General features: G+C 35.9%; 1 protein-coding gene across 2 annotated transcripts in view; it reads right to left on the bottom strand.

Moving 5' to 3' along the window:
• The window catches only part of PPFIA2 (PTPRF interacting protein alpha 2), a 205659-nt gene extending 187315 nt beyond the window's left edge, over positions 1 to 18344 (bottom strand). For both annotated transcript variants that reach the window (XM_063396404.1, XM_063396405.1), the window contains exon 1: positions 18264 to 18344. In XM_063396404.1, the coding sequence (XP_063252474.1) occupies positions 18264 to 18344 (81 nt within the window). The remainder of the gene's footprint in view (positions 1 to 18263) is intronic.
• Positions 18345 to 20700: the final 2356 nt, after the last annotated feature.

Below are 20700 nucleotides of genomic sequence, written 5' to 3'. Positions count from 1 at the left end.
ATTAGTATCGCTAATTTCCAACAACTACAAACAGCAGGAAAACAGGGATTTTTTGAAAGTAAATGTATCATAGAAACTAACTACAGAATAATGTGTTTGTGGACCTCTGTAGCTGTGGTCAATGCTGGCCAAGGCACCTCACACAATTTATAATTTAGATACAATACTGCCATCAAATTCCAGCATTTCTAAGACTGACAGGGTTAAACTTTAAAGCCTTATAATTTTAAATCAGAAAGATAGTTTCGCCAAAATTTAACTTTTTTCATAAAAAGGATAGTGATGCTTCATAATTTAATGTGCATTTGAAAAAAATCCAGCAGCAAATAATTGATGGGATACTAAATCTTGGAATATATACTGATATTATTTCATATGAAATTTTATATTTAAAATATTCAGAAACAGTTCTAAGGAATTTATCTTATATATTTCCATCAGTTTTCCTGTAGAGCAGTATTTTTTTGTGTGGTGTATCATTTACACAGTGGCAAAGCTTTGGGGGCTTATAGCTTTTGAAAACACTGACAATCTGAAGAAGACATGTCAGCCTTTATCATCAGTCCTTCCTTTAAGACATGGAAAAGGTTTCCTCACCAGTTGTTTATTCTGAATACTTGCAGTAGTCTACCCTTACATCATAAATGGTAAACCTCTCATTATTATTACCACAGCAGGACTTAAAATGGAAATGTCCTCTGTTCCACACAAGCCCAAGAATGTCAATTTTCAGGCTGGAGGGAAGCTTAAATTTCTTGAAGTATTTTACCCTTCTATCTCTTAAAAACCCAAGACTACGCACAAAATTTTAGCTTTTCTTTAAACAGGTAGAAGCAAGAAAGGAGAAGGATAAAAAGAGAATTACATGCCTTCTTGTCACTGCTCTGAACAAAGGAAGACAAGTAATAGCTTATACGAAACAAGCTTTAATTTTTGTTTAATTAGCAAGCTGAGAAGCATGGAGTTCCATCTGTTTTGCCAGGGGCTGCAATAAATGCTGCTTCTTGCAATTGTGGAGTCTACAAACAAATTCACTCCTTCTACTGCAATACCCACCTAATGCCAAAGACTGTATTTCGACCTAGAAAAAAACACTGCACACCCTACTGACTCATATGGGTCTAAGACAGTTTTTCCTTTAAGCAAGGGAGGTTTGGAGCCAGCTGATATTTGGAAAGATAAATTCCACACAAGCCCTTTGACAATGAATTGCATTTTCTGCACTCTGTAAGGCATCCTTGGCTAATGGACTGAGGCACCTTTTGCATGAAAGAGTAAAGCAGGAGATCTTAAAGAATTCTAGTCCAAGCAGCTCACTTCAAAACCAGGACTTTTGAAATATCTGAGATATTGAGAAAAGGTTCAAAATTAGATTTGCAGGAGGTTTGGGTTTTTTTTTCTCCTTTTAAGATATTAGTAGGCCTGTATAAACTCAGACTGAAAATCTGGAGTTAGTATAGTTTTCTACTCTGTAACAGACACTGACCAGTTTTTCTTCTCTTTCTGAACAGTAGCTCCCTAACTTCCTTACTACAAGTCCTTGGATCCTGCAGTTACAAACACTTTATTTTTTTAGGAAAAAACAGTCATTGTTTCTCAGACCTGGTGAAATATTTTCCAGACAGCTGCCTATCTAAATCCATTGCATTTGTTTGCTACAAACTGCCCAAGTCCACTGCTCTACAACCAAATCATTGAAGAGTTTAAGAACCTAGTAGATCCATACCTCTACTGCCTCACTGTGCAGGTCATAGCATTTCTAAGCTGCTGTAGATCAGTACTAGAACCATCGCAGACAGCTTGAAATAGCGGAAAAAAGCTTCAGTTGTCTGCTCTTTATAGTTCCACTTGAGGGAAAGCTTACTTGTCAGAGACAGAGGACAAAAGGTGAGTTGCCTCTCAATCTGTTCTACCTGATATATACTAGTAGTTGCATTTTTAATTATATTAATTGCATTTTTATTCAATGGCTGCACTTTTAAAATTTACATTTTCTTCAGTATGAATCAAACAGCATGGCAGAAGAGAGAAAATTGAGGTGAATTTTAACTTTCAGTACTGTATCATTAAAGCTATAACTATTTTTACAATGAGGCTTTCATAAGAGAGATAATGTTTATTTGCCATAATGAAACTACTCCTTATACATTGTTTGTTCAATACATTGCTACTTGAAATCTGCAGATATCTCCTAATCACTTCAGAAAAGTGAAAAATTACATTGAATTTGAGAAACAATGTCTCATTTTCATTCTTACAAACTTGAGTGAATTTCTTTAACAAAGCAGAAGTCTTTGAATTTATTATCTCACAAGATTAAACAATATGTACAAAAATTGAAGTTTTCCTGTCAATTTTTTTCTTCAAATTTACCCCAATAGCACTTCTTTTTATCCAAAAAAGGACAATAAAGCAGTTACAGGGCTGACAATTTTAATACATGGAGTTTTTCAAGCATACTAAACCATTATTTATTAAGTCAAGATTGATCTCTTGATATGTAAACTTTGACATAATTATTTTGTTTTTCTCTCTCAATTCTTGACAGATAGGATTACATCAAAACTATTTTGAAAATTAAGCAGAAGTTTTCTTCAACAATGTAAGTAAAGTAAACATATCATAGAGACAGTATTCAAATGTAAAGCAATTCTACTACAAATATAAATGAACAGTGTTTTTAGATGTATTCATTAATGGAAGGTGGATATAAAAGTCAAAACTACATCTGTTCTTCATTGGAAATGCCAGTCTTACTGTGGTTATATGAATATTTCATACAAAAATCAGTGAATGGTGTTTATTTCAGTATAAAAGAGTCATTTTACCATGTCTGTATCATACTCTCTGAAATAAAATTATGCATGATGGGATCATACAAACACATATCAAACCTTGCTATACAAAATTTTCATGAAGCATAATCATCCTTAAATTTTCAATATGTAAAAATATGAGCTAAGTTTAAAAACAAACCAAATAATTGCTGTAAGTAAATCTGATTTGACCAAAAATCACCACCAAAAAAATTTGAAGATAAGCATCCTCAGTTGCTCATATAATCTTTGAAACTATTATTTTTACAATAGTTTATATTCTTTAACAGTACATTAAAAAAGGCTGGGTATCTGTCAGCAGCTCTAGCTCTGGGTAGAGCTGCACAGTACAGATATAGAATATCAAGTGAGATGAACATTGTCCTGAAAGTGAAGGTACAATATTTATATTGGAAAGATGAGTGCTCAGAGGATCTCCAAAGACTGAAAAAAGAAGGGAATCTGTATTTCCCTTGATCTTTAATCCAAATTTATTTTTGAAAGAAAAATATAGAGCTGTCCCTTCAATGAGCAAAAAAATATGTCTTAGCTGAGCTCATCATTTATAAAACTTACATAATTTAAATGATTTTAACTCTCACACATTACACACAGACAGATATGCACAGTAAACAAAATAATAATGCCAAAAAGCCTGTGAGGTTTCTCATGGCCAGATAAATTCACAGCTGAATTTTCTGAAGCATCTCAAACCTTAGTTTATGTAAAATCTTCAGAGCTGTAATTAAACCATGTCAGGAAGTAATATAACACTGTTATTTGGAAGAAATTAGATGGAAGAAAATAATGGGTTTTACGCTCCATTCTTACACTGGTTTTGTGCAAATGTGAGGTGAAAATCATAGCTAACATGTCTGGTTTTCCCAAATATGCAGAACATATGGAATGAAAATGTTCTTATTATTTCTTCAGGAGATTATACGATCCAGTCATACCATGCTGTATATTCAGCTGTTATCTGAATAGATATTTTTGTCATGTTCTGTGAGATGATAAAAGCACTGTAACTATATCAGAACTGTAAGTGGAATAACAGCAGACTAAATGGTGATAAAGCAGCTGGTACACAAAATGAGTGGGACTTAAATTTGAAAATATCTATATCCTTTTCTGTGTGTGAGAGAAATGTAATCCAGTTTGTGATTTGGATCCCTGATGCTGCAGCTGCCATAGGAAATCTTCCAGCATATTCTTCAACCACTCTATTCTGCATTTGAACTTCTCAAGATCGAAATGAATGGTAATTGTCTTCTTGGTAAAATCCTCTCTTTAATCAAAACAATTCCTTTCTCTAAGTTCTTCCTTTTAAAAGAACAGTGATCTTCAAAAGAGCTAACTTCAGCCCTGTGCCCAGTTGCAGAGGTCTAGGAGATTTGTAATAATTTTTTTTTTTTTTTTTTTTTTTTTTGGTGAAGAGGGAATTACCAGAAATTCTTTCATAGGTGCTGACTTGCCAAAAGCAAACACATTTGGTCTTGAATTATTGGTCAACACACCTCATTCCCTTGTTCTGGCTACCTTTGGGGACAAAAACCAGAATAATAGTGATCTTCAAGTGTTACAGGTGCTTAATTGCACACTAATTCAAATTTCCACTCAGTTGCTTAATTGCAGATTCAGAGTTAGATACAGTGGCATTCCTGCTTTTCTGGTGAAAGCTGTGACCCAAAATAAAGATAATGACAGTATCTCCTTGAGCACCTGGCCCTTGGATTTTTCACCTTACAGCTCTGAAATCCTTCCTCATTGATGGGTGTTCAGCTAATAGATTTATTCTTGAAACTGAAATCAAGAATTTAAAAGCAGTTTTCTGAAATCTGTCATTCTCAGAATGAATCAGAGGAATCATGCTAACAAACCTATCAGCTCCTACCATATGCTGACTTTCCCTAGCTTTTTTAAGGTCAGAGGTCTCAAAGAGGTAAGTTTTTAAGTGAAGTTTGCTTCACTTAGATGACAAATGAGAATCATAAGAAAGAATTGGGTGAACAGTCCATTGTTTTCTAGAGAAAAGGAAGGTCAGCTCTCTCTCTGATCAGATTTCTATACAGCCTTACCCAGTGATATTCTAAAAGCAGTAAAAAAGTATAGGAATAAAAAAGTTCTATTAATAGAGTGCCCAACTAATCAGATGGCATGGAAAAGAGATCCTGAAATATGCGAGCATTTCACATAAACCATATTCCTACCTACAGGAGTAGAGATGTGATAAAAGATCAGCACACAAGGCTGGACTCCTTCCTGGACTCTATTTCAATGACACATCAAGCGCTTCATCTGTAGTTCCACCCTGACATTAGAATTTCATTCATTTATTATTTTACCCAGATGCCACAGAATAATCAGCCTTTGGCTGATTGTATGTATGCAAAGTGAGACTAGACTGCCATACCCTCAAATTTGTCTGGAAAAACACAAAATATTTTATGAATAGTGTCAGTAATTAAATAATACTCAACACCATATTTAAGCGGTCTGTGACAGCTAATGACAGCTGCATAGCTGTAAGAGCTCATGCTTCCTCAGAGATATTTTTAAACTCTGGCTGCTGAAATCCCTCAAAATTACAAAAAAACCCTCCTACTCTTAAAAATTCTTTCAGTGCTGCAAAGATTTCTGATGCCCTGCCATTTATAACAGATTCTAAAATGCTATTTTTTCCTAGTCAAATATATGTATATGCACATAAGCACATATTCAAATTCATGTATATATACTTGACTTATATATATTTACAGGGCAAAAAATAATCCAGTGAAAAAATGACTCTCTAGGTACTGTGAGAAAGATTCCCCAAGTGAATTTCCTAAATTTTGCAGGATAAAGCTTTAACAAGATATTTCAAAGTAAATGTCAGGAAAAATCAGTCTTCCACAGTATCACCTCACAAACATGCTGAAGTACTGGCATACTTCACGCGGTTTACCATAAAATACAAAATATGTATTATTTTTAAAAAGTCAGAACTCTTGAATGCCTAAATGGATTCGTTTACCATTGACTTAGAATCTGCTCCAAAACACCTCTGTTAAATGTCTCATTATGTCACTTCCTTAAAAGAAGCTCTTAACCAATCAAACAATTAAAATAAACAAGTCTTGCGGTAAAGGCAGAAAATATTTGGAGCAGCAATGTTTGTCTACGCTACTAAGCCTAGTGACCACACAATCTACAATCAGACTTTAGTCCTGTCAAGATACAGGGATGCTTACTTCCTGATGTAGGCATCAGGATGCTTATCCCCTGCCTATAAACAGGGGATATTTATTTTTAAATTTTTTTGCAGTGATAGGATCTTCATTGAGTTAGTAAAATAAATTCTTTTACTACAGAAATACTACTAACTCATCCCTTTAATTTTTGTTTTACAAGTGATAAATAAGAACATGGATTTTCTTTGTACTTCTTAATTGCCTTTTCTCTTTAAATGCTTAAAACACACTAAGTATAATATTGCTCTAATAAATCCCTTCACAATTACTCTAGAGACAGAGTCATAGACCATGCATGGAGTCATGATGATTTAATTTAGTATTTCTGATTGACTGAAAGAGTGCAATCTGCTTTCCCCAGAAGGTTGTTTGAAGACATAAATTCTTGGTATAGCCCACTGAACATAAATGCAAACAGGATCAGAGGCTGGTGTTAGAGGTTATAATGCACATCAGATTTCCCTCTTTATAAAGGAAAGCAAAGTACTGATGCAAATTGCAGCAAAATATAGACTACTGGGGGGAATATATATTTTCCCTTTATTCTCTATTTTTAGCAATAACATATAAAAGTTCTTACAGATGAACATTGCATTTAAGTAGAAGATGCCTATACAAAGAGGGAAGTGCAATTAAAACTAGATAATCCAATGAACTCTTCCACTTGCTGAATAAAAAAGATTGCTTTTTTTACAAAGAGTAGAAAATACCTCTGTCACTAATACATTACTGATAGTTCTTTGCTTCCAGAGGTTTATGCTTCCCTCCAAAAATTGCCTTTGAGTGATAAAATATCTTAAGTAATGGAAGGAGAGTTGGTTTATGAATCTCCTCACAAGCCAAAAGAGAGAAAGAGAGGATGAAACTGCCAAAATCTCAAACTTGCAGTGCAGTTGGGCTGCTCAAAAGAAGGAATTCTACCACATTCCCAGTCTGAGAGAGACATACACACTACTGTCATCAGATCTGCTGATGTGATTTATTTGAGACACAAATTATGTTGACAGCTTTACTTCAAGCAACAGATGTCTGTATATGCCTATTTAGTGTAAGTTACTAATTTCATTCTTTTGCTAAGCACAGTTTAGCAGATATCTTGCTTTATGTTTCATTGTTCATCACAATGCTAGCCAATCTATCCAAGGTTTCAGGTCAACAGAGGCCATATTATGTTTTCAAATCTTACAAGATACAGAATCACAGAATCAACTAGGTTGGAAAAGACCTCTGAGATCATCAAGACCAACCTATGACCTTGTCAACAAAACCATGGCACCAAGTGCCCATCCAGTCTTTCCTTAAACATATCCAGGGATGGTGACTCCACCACTTCTTTGGGCAGCCCATTCCAAAGCCCAGTGACCTCTCCTGTGAGAAATTTCTTCCTAACCTTCAGGTCCAACCCAAACCTCCCCTGGTAGCTTAAGTCTGTGTGCTCTTGTACTATACCTGGCTGTCTGGGAGAGGAGACTGACCCCCACCTGGCTACAGCCTCCTCTCAGGGAGATTTGGAGAGTGGTAGGGTCTCCCCCTGAGCCTTTTCTCCAGGCTAAACAACCCCAGCTCCTTCAGCTGCTCCTCACTGGACTGGTGTTCCACACCCTTCACCAGCCTTGTTGCCCTTCTCTGGACATGCTCCGGCACCTCAAGGTCCCTTCTAAACTGAGGAGGCCAGCACTGGACACAGCACTTGAGGTGTGGCCTCACCAGTGCTGAGTACAGAGGAACAATCCCTTCCCTGCTCCTGCTGGCCACACCATTCCTGATCCAGGCCAGGATGCCCTTGGCCTTCTTGGCCACCAGGGCACCCTGCTGGCTCATGTCCAGCTGCTGTCACCAGCACCCCCAGGTCCCTTTCTGCCTGGGCTCTGTCCAGCCACACCGTCCTCAGACTGTAGCTCTGCGTGAAGTTGTTGTGGCAAAAGTACAGGACACAGCACTTGATCCTGTTGAACATCATATCCTTGGATTTAGCCCATGGATCCAGCCTGTCCAGGTCCTTCTGCAGAGCCCTCCTGCCCTCCAGCAGATCAATACACACATTCAACTTGGTGTCGTCTGAGAATTTCCTAATGGTAGACTCAATCCCCCCATCCCAATGATGAATAAAAATGTTAAACAGGACTGTGCCCAGGGCTGATCCCTGGGGGAGGCCACCAGGGGCCATCCACCAAGGGGATGCAGCACCTCTCACCACCATTCATTGGGCCCGGCCATCCAGCCACTTCTTAGGCCAGCAAAGGGTTCACTTGTCCAAGGCATGGGCTGCCAGCTTTTCCAGGAGTGTGCTATAGGAGACAGTGTTAAAGGCTTTGCTGAAATCTGAGTAGACAATATCCACAGCCTTCCCCTCATCCACCAGGTAGGCCATCTTATCATAAAAGGAGATTTGGTTGATCAGGCAGGACCTGACCCTCCTATATCTATTCTGGCTGGGTCTGATCCCCTGGATGTCCCCTTGAGTGTGATCACACTCAAGAGGATACAAAGCCATCCACTGAGTCAACCTGGAACTCATGTTCCCAACCACATGAAACAGAGGTTCAGTTACTAACCTGAAATAATTTTCTGTGCCTACAATTAACATAAAAGTATGGCAAAGAAAAGCAGTTTCCATAATAACGCAAAAGAATTTTTTTTTCTTTGCTTTATCAGAACCATACATTAATAGTTTTTTATTTGCTCAGAAATGTGAGATGCTAGTAAGCATTTTCTCCACATAATATTTATTTTTATAATAGTGTCTTAAGAAAACAATAAAACACACTGCAAATGGCATGCATGGAAGAGATTAATCTGAAGTGACTGTATGATATTAGAGAGTCAACATAGTCTTTATCAATATAGTTGTACTGACAAAGATTAGCTCAACATTAGGCAGCTTATGCTCCTGGACCCCTTCAAAGAAACACGTTCTCCCAGAACCTGATTTGGGACTGACAAATCTTGGCCCTTATTCTGAAATGCTGTTTATCAGGTCATGCTGTTGGAGAAATCAAGCCTACATTAGTCTTTTGGCTTCTATGAGGCAATCTGAAGCAAAATTCCCTATTGTCTCAACTCACTTTGGTTGGCATTATTATTTCAGAGTGCCTGGATACCTCCTGGATAAAATGAAACTGAAAGATGACCTGTGAGAATGAATCTGATGCTTTCCATCCCTCTGTGGATGTACAGCCTGAAGATGTGATGACCTATTCCAAAACAACTTCCCCATGGATGACACAGACACATGATCCTCCTCTTTTGCTCTACAGATTGACTTTCACCCTGCCACACTACCTACTGATGGAGACATAAATGCAAGAATCCAGATCAAGTACCTTCCCTTACTCCTTGGCTAGGCTCAGAGCACCAGCAAACCCCTACAGATAACTGCACCCTCAATGCATTTTCAGAGCTATTGACAGCTCCTCACCATCCTTTGCAAAGCTTTGCTGTTGAGGCTGATGGCGTAGACAAAGTCATTCCTCACTCTGTGCCACCACAGTGCATGCAGAATACTTAATTATTAGAGAAATGAAAATCAATTTATACTTTGTTAGACCTATCAGTAGGAGTCAGTAGGAGTAACACATATCATAGGAATAAGCACTCTTAGTCATGCAGAACTGTAAAATGCCTCCTAGTGTAAAAATAACACAGAACACTTAAGTTTCCATGAATCATTAATTCTAATTCTTCCAGTGAAAATACTGAAACCATATTCTTCTCATTAGTTTACATCTTTGAGTGAATCACAATTCAACTGAATTATGCCAGTTGTCACTATAAAACAATCTTAGCCTCATAGGCCTCCATAAATGTTCTGCTAAGCATAACTGCCAACTTAATATTGAACTAGACAGGAATAGATAAGGCAAAATAAAATTTATGTATTAAAATCACTACTAAGAAATTTAGGATTAAAACTACTGGGATGTATACTAAAACTATTGCATTCAAAATGAAAATACAACCTAGAAATAAAGGTAAAATTATTTACTTTAATGCTTCTATGACAGTAATTTCCCCCAAAAAAGATGTATCTATCTGCATAGTTCCTCATAAGTTCCTCAGCAAAAACTTTATTCACATCTCAAAGTATTTAAAACCATTAAAATCACTTAAACACTTCGTTGCTTGCCTTTGATCATAGGATAGTTCAAGTATGCCAAGTATTTTGATTTTCTGTCTTCGCCTACTTTCTTTAAAGACAGATGTAAGTAAAAGAAGAAATAGATCACCCACCTTTCAACATCATCAGCTGATGCTGTTGATAGTGAATAGATTACGAGTGCCAGGCAGGCAACAGATCCTCTTGCCTTACAAATTTCTAAACAATGTATAAAAAAAACTGGAGGACAAAGTGCTTAACATAAAATTAAATTATTACTGTTCTAGGATGGTAGTGTCCCCTACTTGATCCAATCTGTAGTAAATCAAGAAGACAGAGGAAGCATGAGCTAGATCTGAGACAACTACTAGGAATATGTTTGAAATGTACAATGAAATCAGCAAATTACTTACACTCTCCTCTCAGATGGGGATGGGAAAGTTTCATCAGTGCTGCATAGTAAGATTGGTAATACTTATCAAGGGAGAGATCTTGCAATTTCCAACAGATTATCATCACAATTTATACAGAGAAATGACCTGTGCTCTCTCAGAACAGGCTCTATGCCTGTTCAGTTCTGGTTTTCCCTATAAAGAAAGCATATTATCTGAAACTCTATACAACTTGTATTCAGTTAGACCAACCACTATCAAATCAACACACATTAATGTGTAATAAACCTTAGTATCCTTACTATTCTGGAAAGCACAAGTACATTTCTTTATTTCCCATGCAACAATGAAAGCTTTCCTGAAATTGAGGCAGAAACCTGGTTTCTAGATATGATTCAGAAACTGTACCATCATCCTATTTCTGTAATAGGAGGAATGCACTCCTACTGCTATTCCTCCTACTGGCCCCCTGCTTTTATTGGTCACATCCACTCAGCTGCAAAAGAAACAGCTGCACTGCTTCTGGAAGAAAAAGAAAAGGTACTTTCTGACTTTATTTCATTACATTGCAAAGTAGAAGTGGCCACACTCTATATGACAGGAATTCCACATAGGAAAGTTGCATTGACTGCACTGCTTTGTTACTGTTTAGTTTCAACAAATAAAATAATGGTATTATGTAGAAAAAAATATATTTTTATGAAAAGCAAAGGCAAAATCTACATAAACATTTCCTTAAGACAAAGACTTTGTCTATCTTTCTATTTTGTTATATCTATGTATTTAAAGATGCTGTGTTCTTCACTTACTCTAATTATTGTATTTTTTGAGTAAGCAACATAATTTACAAAGTCTCTACAACTGAAAAGTACTATGGCCAGTTCTGTGCTCAATTACTTTCTTAATTGATTTGGGGTTTTTTTTGAAAGCATGTGTGTGTGTGTATGTGCATATGGTTTGTTTTGACTTTCTGCTTTTGGCAAGAAGGGTTAGTTTTCCTGATTTCTACTACTGAATTCATGGTAAATAGGTTTGTCTTAGAACCATAATAGTTCTAAGTTTTTCATTAAGCAACCTGTGTTTCTTCCCAGCGGAGGATGCAAATGTTACTTACAGATGAAATGTTACTTACAGACAGTTAATATTCAGTAAAGTCACCCTTCCCAGCTGACTGCATGCAGAGCAGATTCATAAAAACTATCAGACCATTTTATTGACTGGCTGGAAAAACAAAACACGGAAAACACGGGGCCATGCAGCACTACTGATTTTTAAGCAGAAGGGTAAATGGTGTGGCAGCCCCACAGCTGGGGCAGCTCTCAGCCCTATTCCAGCTACAACTCAGGAGCCAACCAAAAAACAAGTACCTTTTCAGAGATGGTCTGTGTGGCATAGGTGTGGATTGTGGTTAAAGCACTGTCTTTATGAGCTCTGATAAATCACAAATTACACAAATTACAGTTCTCTGGCACAAGAGAATTATGCAAAAAGAAAAGAACCTGACTCTGTGCAAACAAAACTATTACTCTAGATACCCAAGGCATATTAAATACTTCACAGAAACACAGTTTTAACACATTTTAGATGAACACTTCAACAGTGTTCCTATTTTCCTGTCAGACTGAATAATTCCATGCCACTTTTGGAGTCCAAGTGCCACATTCTCACCACCTTAGTAAAATGATTAAACTTACTAATTAATTGTCAGTATAGCTGAACTGATTAACAAGTGCTGACATTCTTCATTCTAGAAAGAATTCTACTGGATTAAAGTTATTGTAGGTTTATTTGGCATAACATGTTTTAATGTATAAAGTTTTCATATATCTGTTTTTCACAATTTTATAGCTGTGTACAGAGAAATTAATATCTTTGAATACTCTCAGAATAACTCTGCATTACCAGGTCTGTATTTGAGCAGAAAAGCTCTAAGTTTGTTCTCACCAAACAGCCAATAAAAATACATATCACAAAATAAAAAATTAAAATAATAGTAAATAACACTAATTTTGAATGTGAGGCCATTTGTCCTTTACTTCTCAATAAAAGAGCCTGTAAGCCTATTTCTCACACTATTCCCTTGAAATCCCTAAATTCCAAAATTATATAAAACCCACTTATATATCTATAAATATTTCCAAGGTATTTGCAATGCAAATCACTTTATTATTGTCTCCTGCCTTTGACACTGTCCATATTTTTTAAAGACTTTTTTTGGCTACACAGTAAAGCACTGGTCCAGCATTACTATTTTCTGCCACTGTTGGCATGTCAGAAGTCTTCAAAAAGTACTTCACTGTCAGCCTTTCTGCCACTGTTATTTATATTCACTAACACAAGTTCCAAAGCTTCTGGAGGCCAGAGAAACCTACATGATGTGCATCACAACTTCTCCCACACCAACCCAGTGGACTCCTGTTATAGCTGGCCTTTCAGTGATGCTCACTATCATTACTGGTACAAATTACCAATTGGCTTGAACTTGCAGCTTTCACAAAGATCATGTCCCTGGAACTTCTACATGATGTTTCTGAAAAAAATGTACTGTGCCAGTGCCATAAATAAGAACAGAAAAATCTTTATTTAGGCAAAACTTAAGGGAGAAATCTCACGCCTGGCAGAGGGTTGCTAGAAGGAGCTGCCCACTTGCTCAGCCAGCTGAAGCTCAAGGTAAAATCAGATTCCATGGTTCTCCCATGGACGAGGTGACACAGGTCTGAAAGTATGCACAACTTTTTGGCTCTCTTCTGCATCTTATATGTGGGACATAGATTTCTTATATCTTATATTTTCTATATGTGAGATTAAGTCTGCATAGAGTAGGAACAAAATCATCCAATTTTACAAGAATTTTGTTGTTTTATGAGTGGTAAAATACAAGGTGACTAATAACCCATCTCCATCACCTGGAATTAATTTTTTCCTCATACCACTGGGTTATCTCTGCAAAGAAACTTAAAAGCTAAGTAAGTACTAAATAATTTGTACTAAATAATGTAAGTACTAAGTACTTACACTTAACTAAGTACTAAATATTGGTACTAAATAATATTGCACTGAAATATGTGAAACAATAAAATAGTTGAAAAGTTACAGTGTACAGCATGGCATGCCTACTAACTGCTAATAAGTACAATTACAAATTCTAACAAGATACTTTCTCTTATAGAAGTGGATATTTGTTTCACTTACTATTTTCATATAAGATACATGAAAGAAAATAGAATAACTAAAGCAGTAAAACCCAGAACTTCAGGGTAGGTATACAGATAATTTAAATTACTAATACAGATATTAATAGGACATCTAATGAATACATGTAGAATTTCTTATAGAATGGGGGGGGGAGGGAGGGTAGGGGGTCCACAGAGCTAAAAGCACATTGTGTACCAAAATAACATTTTCACTTACATTTTCTTAATTCACCATCTCTTAGTAACTTGCAGTTGCTAAGAAGTATCAGCCACCAGAAATCAGTATCATGGTGATAAATATGTTTTATGTATAGAAATGTTTCCCAGTTTCCCAGTAACCCAGTTTCACACCTTTGATCAGCAATGCACTTTCACAGTACTTCATAGCATATTTACAATTTTTTGTCACATGACTATTTTAGGATTTCTCTGCAGGTTTTGTAAGAAGGTAATTTTATTTCTTTATGGAGCTTCTGATCATCAGACAACTTTAAAAAATTGCTTTAATCTCCCCAATTTTCAGAAAACACCAGCCCTCACTTCACTACTTCTTAGCAAAAAGGAGTGCACTCTAGTTGTCCTAGGAGTGCATTAATAAAACACAAATCTTATCTGACTACAAAATGGGCTAGTATTGCTTCCAAGTCTTTGAGAAACTTTGTGGTCGACATTTATGGAAACTGTTATTACATAGTGCTGATTTCAAGGCTACAGATTCAGCTGGAACCATGACATCATGTCCTTCAGCAATTTGAGGATGTTTTTTCTCTCTCTACACATGCCTCGTTCCTAAGTTGGACCCTATTGGCAACTCCTTTTACTTTCCATTTAGGTCTATGCTTAGCTCTGGGCTCTAGGTATGTGCTTAGCTTAATAGCTGAAATTTGCAAGAGCTAGAAATACTGTTCACAGATACTGAAAGAGAAAAAGAGTCTTTTTGAATTTGAATTCTGTTGAAATAAACATCATGTATGTGAAGCTACTTTGAACATTCAGAAGTTGTGCATGTTAGTATTCATGTGTTACTGTATACAACCAATTTAAGAAAACAAACAAAAAAGATTGGATATGACAAAGACCAACATAAAGTTAAGTTGCTATTACATGACCAAATCAGTATAAAAAAACTTTCCAAAGCAAAATCTGGAATTTTGAAATTAAGTTCCTTTGCGCTATGTTTTCATAAAAAAAGGAACAACCCTCAAGGCCCCAATAAAAACAGATTGAATAAACTTTTTTTTTTCAGTGAATTAACGTTTCCAACTTCACAACCAATAATCGAGTTAAAAGTACCTCCTTTCTAATCCAAATTTTCCACCTCTATCATCATTATATGCAAATAACCATTAAATACAGCAAAATATGTGACCAAGCAGAAAGCAAGGCAATGTCACTACTTTAATTTTGCTGTTTATGATGTTCATGAAAGATGATCACTGTAGGACTCTTGGGAAACTATTTTATCCACCTCAAATAGCAGAAATACCATCTTTTTTATCAAGCTTGAATGCAAAAATAAAGAAAATCACTGCTTTCTGTTATATAGCTGCAGAAGTCTATCAAAGTTGGCACACATAAACTGAGATGAAACATAGAGATATTGAAATACAAAGCACTAAATTTTGGTATTGCCCTGGTTTTTATGAAGTTAAACCTTGTTCATAACAGCATTACAACTCCTTCCTTTCAGAAAATACATGACTTTTTAATATAAGCTCCTCTCATATATATTTTTTCTATTTTGATTGCTTTAATAAAGTATTGTCTAAGGATCAAAGCTTAAGCTTCTTTGAATTACAGCAGGTGGATCAGGAAATACACTGAACCAAATCATGATTTTAACATTTGAAGAATTTCAGATCAAATTTCCTGAGCAGAACCATGGTACTAGGAATATCATAGCTTCTAGACAGTCACAGATAAGGATGTAATTAGGGACAGACATTGGAACATCTAGAATCTTTAGACAGTTAGTCTGTCAAACACTAACTCTGATTATCCCTAGCCCAAGAGCTAGCCAAGATGCATCCTTCTACAGTCAGTCTGATTCCTTGGCCACCGGAATCCAACTTGGGCTTATTTCCTGAAAACACCAGTGAAATGCTGATGATAAAAGTTACAACTTGCACACCTGCTTTTTGCTTCTTTCAGTACCATTTCTATTGCTGAAAGAATTAATTTGTTGTGTTATTGAATCAATGCACAATTAACTCAACTGTTTAATCATTACATCAATGTACAATGAAATCAGTAGCTTAATCACTCATTGCCCTCCATCAATCCATGTTCAGGCCCTGAGCTCACAATTTTTGTATTTGTCCAGTTTTGAACATGCTAGACATTGCTTTTGCTGAGATCATTTTCACATATTTAGGTTAAGTACCAGTGTACATATTTCAAATTAAGAACCATTAACCTGTCCCAAAACTTTGAAACCTATTTAAACGAAACAGATTCTCAGTCTTAAAGAGATTCAATGTAACATATAGAAACAATAAAATAGGTAGGAAAGCAGAAATACTCTAAAACAAATCAAAATAAGTAACAAGAATCATATGAAGTCCTTCTCAGCAATTATTACATTTGTTAGCAAAGACTGAAGTAACTCAAGAGGGAAAGAGAAAGTAGCACAAACATGGTGGTCAAAAGCTAGGAAACAACAACAAAGCCAAGGCAAGAACTGGAAAGTTGCTTCATATTGCTTTATATATTACATATATAAATAAATAAATGGGGAAAAGACTGGAAAAGGACATCACAGGACAATACAGGCTCTCTTTGGTTGATTTTTTAAAAAATTTATTTTATTTGCATTTTTTAGGGATTCTTCTAGCACTGACAACACCAAGCTGTTCTAGAACACAAATACATACTATCCAGAATTAACAGCTTTACATTCCTACATTTTTCATTAAAGTATCCAGGATACAACAAGAAATTTAGTTCTACTTTCCTTTTATTTAGTGACCCCTTAGCTCAAAAATCTGCAGAAGAAATAATTTTGAAAAGCGAATTTTTTGTATATGGGATAATGTCTATAGTAATCACAGGGATTGCTAGTGGCAATAATACATATTGTCAAAATATATATATACTTTAGCACTTACTTCCATAAAGTATCACAAAATAAGATGTTCACTTTGGTATCACAACCAAGCATCCTAATTTTTGTGACTTTTTCAACTCAACATACTCAGAAAGAATACCTGACGTCAGGAACTGTGTTTAAGAGCATAGCTACAGGAGGCTGTACAGAATATTTAGATGTCAGTGTGTGAAAAAAGTAGTCATGCTGTAGAGGAACAGGCCTGGGGCACTCATGTCTCTGAATCCCTGCCAGGATCAGCAGATCGTCACTGTTAGGAGGATGCCATTCTTTCTGCACAGCCCTCAACTATCATTTGACACCACTGTAAGAAGGGCAAGACAGGACAATTAAAAACGATGGATTTAAAAGGAGACAAGGATGAAATGCAATTATTGGACCTAAAGAATACTATACCTGGATTTTGTAACAAAACTTTGCCATTCATTTTATAATCAACTTTTAGTATCATTTTGCTTCAGATTGCTTGTTCTGGTCGTATACACAGCGTTTATTACACATTAAAGAATCCCTCTACAGTACCATAAGTAATGAAAAACATAAACCTGCCAGGCAATCAGGAGCAGGAAGGATATTTAAATCCTAACTGTATCAGAAGCTGAGCTGAGAAAGCTGTTGCCACTTTAAGTTAGTGGAGTGTTTGATTTGCCTTGCAGGGCCAAAATGCTCTAAGGACCATCTGGGGCCAGGGTGTGTGTGAGGGTTTTTTTATTCTTGTTTAATCTTAATGTAGGATTACATAGTTTTTCAGAGCCAAAGTACTGAAGATTACTTATAATGAAATGCTACTGGAAGATGGTTGTAATTAGATTGGTTTGCAATTAATGTATAGAGCATGTAATACATTTTTACCTTTAGCTAAGCACACAAGCTTATTTACCTGGATGAGGCAAAACTTGGCTTAAAATTGAGAACCTTAATAACCCTCCAATAGATTCTGCTTTTCTATCAATTGCACACATATAACTATTCACAGGAAGCAAATTAGGCATCAGCTAGCATGAAATTACATTCAGGATTAATATTAAAATATCCAGACAGGTACAATATACAAAGTTTTTAAAATATATTTTGTATAATATGAGTTTGGAATTTCTTGCAATTTCAACAGAATGCTTATCTGAACTAGACAGAAAGACAGTGTGGGTCCATATAAGGAACTGTAATTAATTGCAAGATTATACTATTATTGGAAAACACTAACAATAGCAAAATCATAATGAATGTAATTTTTTGTTAGTATAGGAGCAATTACATGCTGATTTTTTTAAGGCAGCAAACTTACTGTGATGATACTGATTTGTTACATTTTTTCTCCTACCTATACAAAACTAATGAATCCATAAGCTTCTTAACATATTAGCTACTCTTACTCAAAGTTTACCTATCATTTAAAATCCTTTCAGTTTTATTAAAATTCACTTACCTGAAAAGTATAAAACCGGGTCCCATTAGGAGGATGCACTTTAGGAGAGGCAGAGACAGTGTTCATATCCGAGAATATCATTTCTGGTCACAGACAATACAATCCACAGAGAGCTACAGATGCAGAGCAGAGTGCTAAGCTCGGAGACAAATCCTTTTATACATTTAGGGAGGCAATTGGACAAAATTCCGTCTGCCCCATCCGTTCAGACGCACAGTGACAGCCCTTGGAATCCTCACTGCATCTGTGAGCTAAACTGTAAGGTCATCGCTCCCTGACCTCCAGCTCAGCTAGCCCGTTGTAATATGCACGACGAATAAAAATCAGAAATGCCAAAGAAAAGAGAGCCAGAACCCACAGTACATGGAGCTTGTGCAGAATCTGGCAACGCTTTGGACCTGCCCATCTGTTCTCAGTGATAATCACCTCCCTCCACCACAGCCTTGCAAAGTGATTATGCTAAGCATCCCAGTTAACCAATAAAACACAGTTTCATTTCAAGCAAGCATGCACAGTGAAAAACAGAGGACCTCTTCTGACTAACCTGAAGCATGCCTCGTGTTCAGTTTACAGCTATATTTGATAACAACGACAATTTTATCATTTCAGTTGCTGACAGCTATGTTAACACATACAATATACTTTAAATAACACAAAGGTGGCTTTTTTGTAGTTTTGACTGTCTTGTCTGGAAAAAAACCACAACTATGTATTGCTCTCCAAATTAGTATTTTTTACATTTCTTACTTTTTGATGCTACTACTGGGGAAAAATAAATATTTGTGAGACTGTTTACAGAGCTATAGTCAGTTTAAATATAATACACATTATAAGCTTCTCTTTTCTCATTTTTTCTAATTATTTTTTCCCATCTTCAGTTTGAATCTCTCTTGAAGAAAGGTTTACCTAACATTGCTAAGTATAACGTTGGAATTTTATTCTGAGCCTTACTGTGCTCAGCAAAACTACATACCTACATCTTAACTCATTAGCTGTACACAAAATGTTTTAAAGAAGTTATTTTTTAAAGCTGATCTTGTGAACACCTGCACTGAATATTCAAAAATCATTCATCATATTTCTTTAAACACAGATCATCTGAACTACATGAGGATGATAAAGAAAGTAATAATCAGAGAACTTGACACCTTTCAGCAACAAAAAATAAGTGTTCAACTCACAAAAACTGAAAAACAGGGTTACAGAAAAGGGTAAAATTGTAAAGTGGTTGCAAAACCAACTTTGCATGTTCTGTCAAGCACTTGGTCTTTTATTCATAAGGTATTGAAGACACAGAAAAACCACTTAAGAAAAGGTACTTTCAAAAGGAACTTGTCAAAATTCTAAAAGGCTGGTGAGTTGCCAGGCTGTCTATGTTTTTTATTCTGTTTTATCTTAATGCTTTTAGCAATAGGAGATAATGCAGCTTCTAAAGTAAAATGACTATGAAAGGAATTGGAAAAGATGCAGAGATGTCTGTCTGTTTAAATCTGTATGTCAGAGTGGCGTGTACTGCAATAATATTTTGTAAGCCAAAGAGAAAAAAATCTTCTCAGATCCTATTCACATCTAACAATTTCTTATAATTACCATGATATGGCTTCTACAACATTTACAGAACCAAAGCAGAACTACTGTCTGGAACATTTTCTTAAGACCTAGATTTCAGAGTACAGCGTATTCTCCCCTCTTTGATTTTTCTTCCAGAAGATCTAGATGCTTGTATTAGCAAAGAGGCCCCTCAACTGGTCAAATGAAAGATACCAGTTTGTTTATAATCTGAGTAGAGAATCTTTTATTATGAGCTGATACGTTCTTATTTATAATATGCCTACCAAAGATGTGTTATTTCTCCACAGTCCAATGAATAAAGTTTCTTTTATGGACATTTAAAATGGTTTTCCCTGAAAGAAGAAAGAAGTTTACATCAGAGTTTCCTCATCAAATGCATAATTTGAAAAATTCATGTGCATGTACATTCCTTCCATAGACAAATACTTTCATTACTTTACACTACTTAGTAACTGCATCTATAGCTTGAAATTCTCTTGCTTCAACTTTCATAACTTTTAATCCTTGTTTCTACAGGGATATAGAAAATTCAGTTCATTTTCTCATACTAGCATGTGTTAAAGTAGCTAATTCACAGTTAAAACTCTGCTCTAGTCTCATACTAGCATGTGTTAATCTTAAGGTAGCTAATTCACAGTTAAACTCAACTGCTCTAGTCACAGCTATAATAATGCCTTTCATGATCTGCTGTACTGCACTGCTGCAGAATTTAGACTTGCTAGTTCCCTATTTGTTCCTCTAGGACTGCACATCTTCTTTTAGCTATAGCCTTCCACTGGGAGCCTCTACTGGGATCACAGTTCACCATGTCTTGGCTGCCTGTTACTTGAAAAATGCTTTTCAAATTACTGTTCCTGGTTTTTTA

Source organism: Prinia subflava, chromosome 4 (genome assembly GCF_021018805.1).
Source record: "Prinia subflava isolate CZ2003 ecotype Zambia chromosome 4, Cam_Psub_1.2, whole genome shotgun sequence".
Taxonomy (NCBI): Eukaryota; Metazoa; Chordata; class Aves; order Passeriformes; family Cisticolidae; genus Prinia; species Prinia subflava.
Note: the sequence above shows the minus strand (reverse complement) of the source record. Positions and strands in the feature narration are given on the sequence as shown.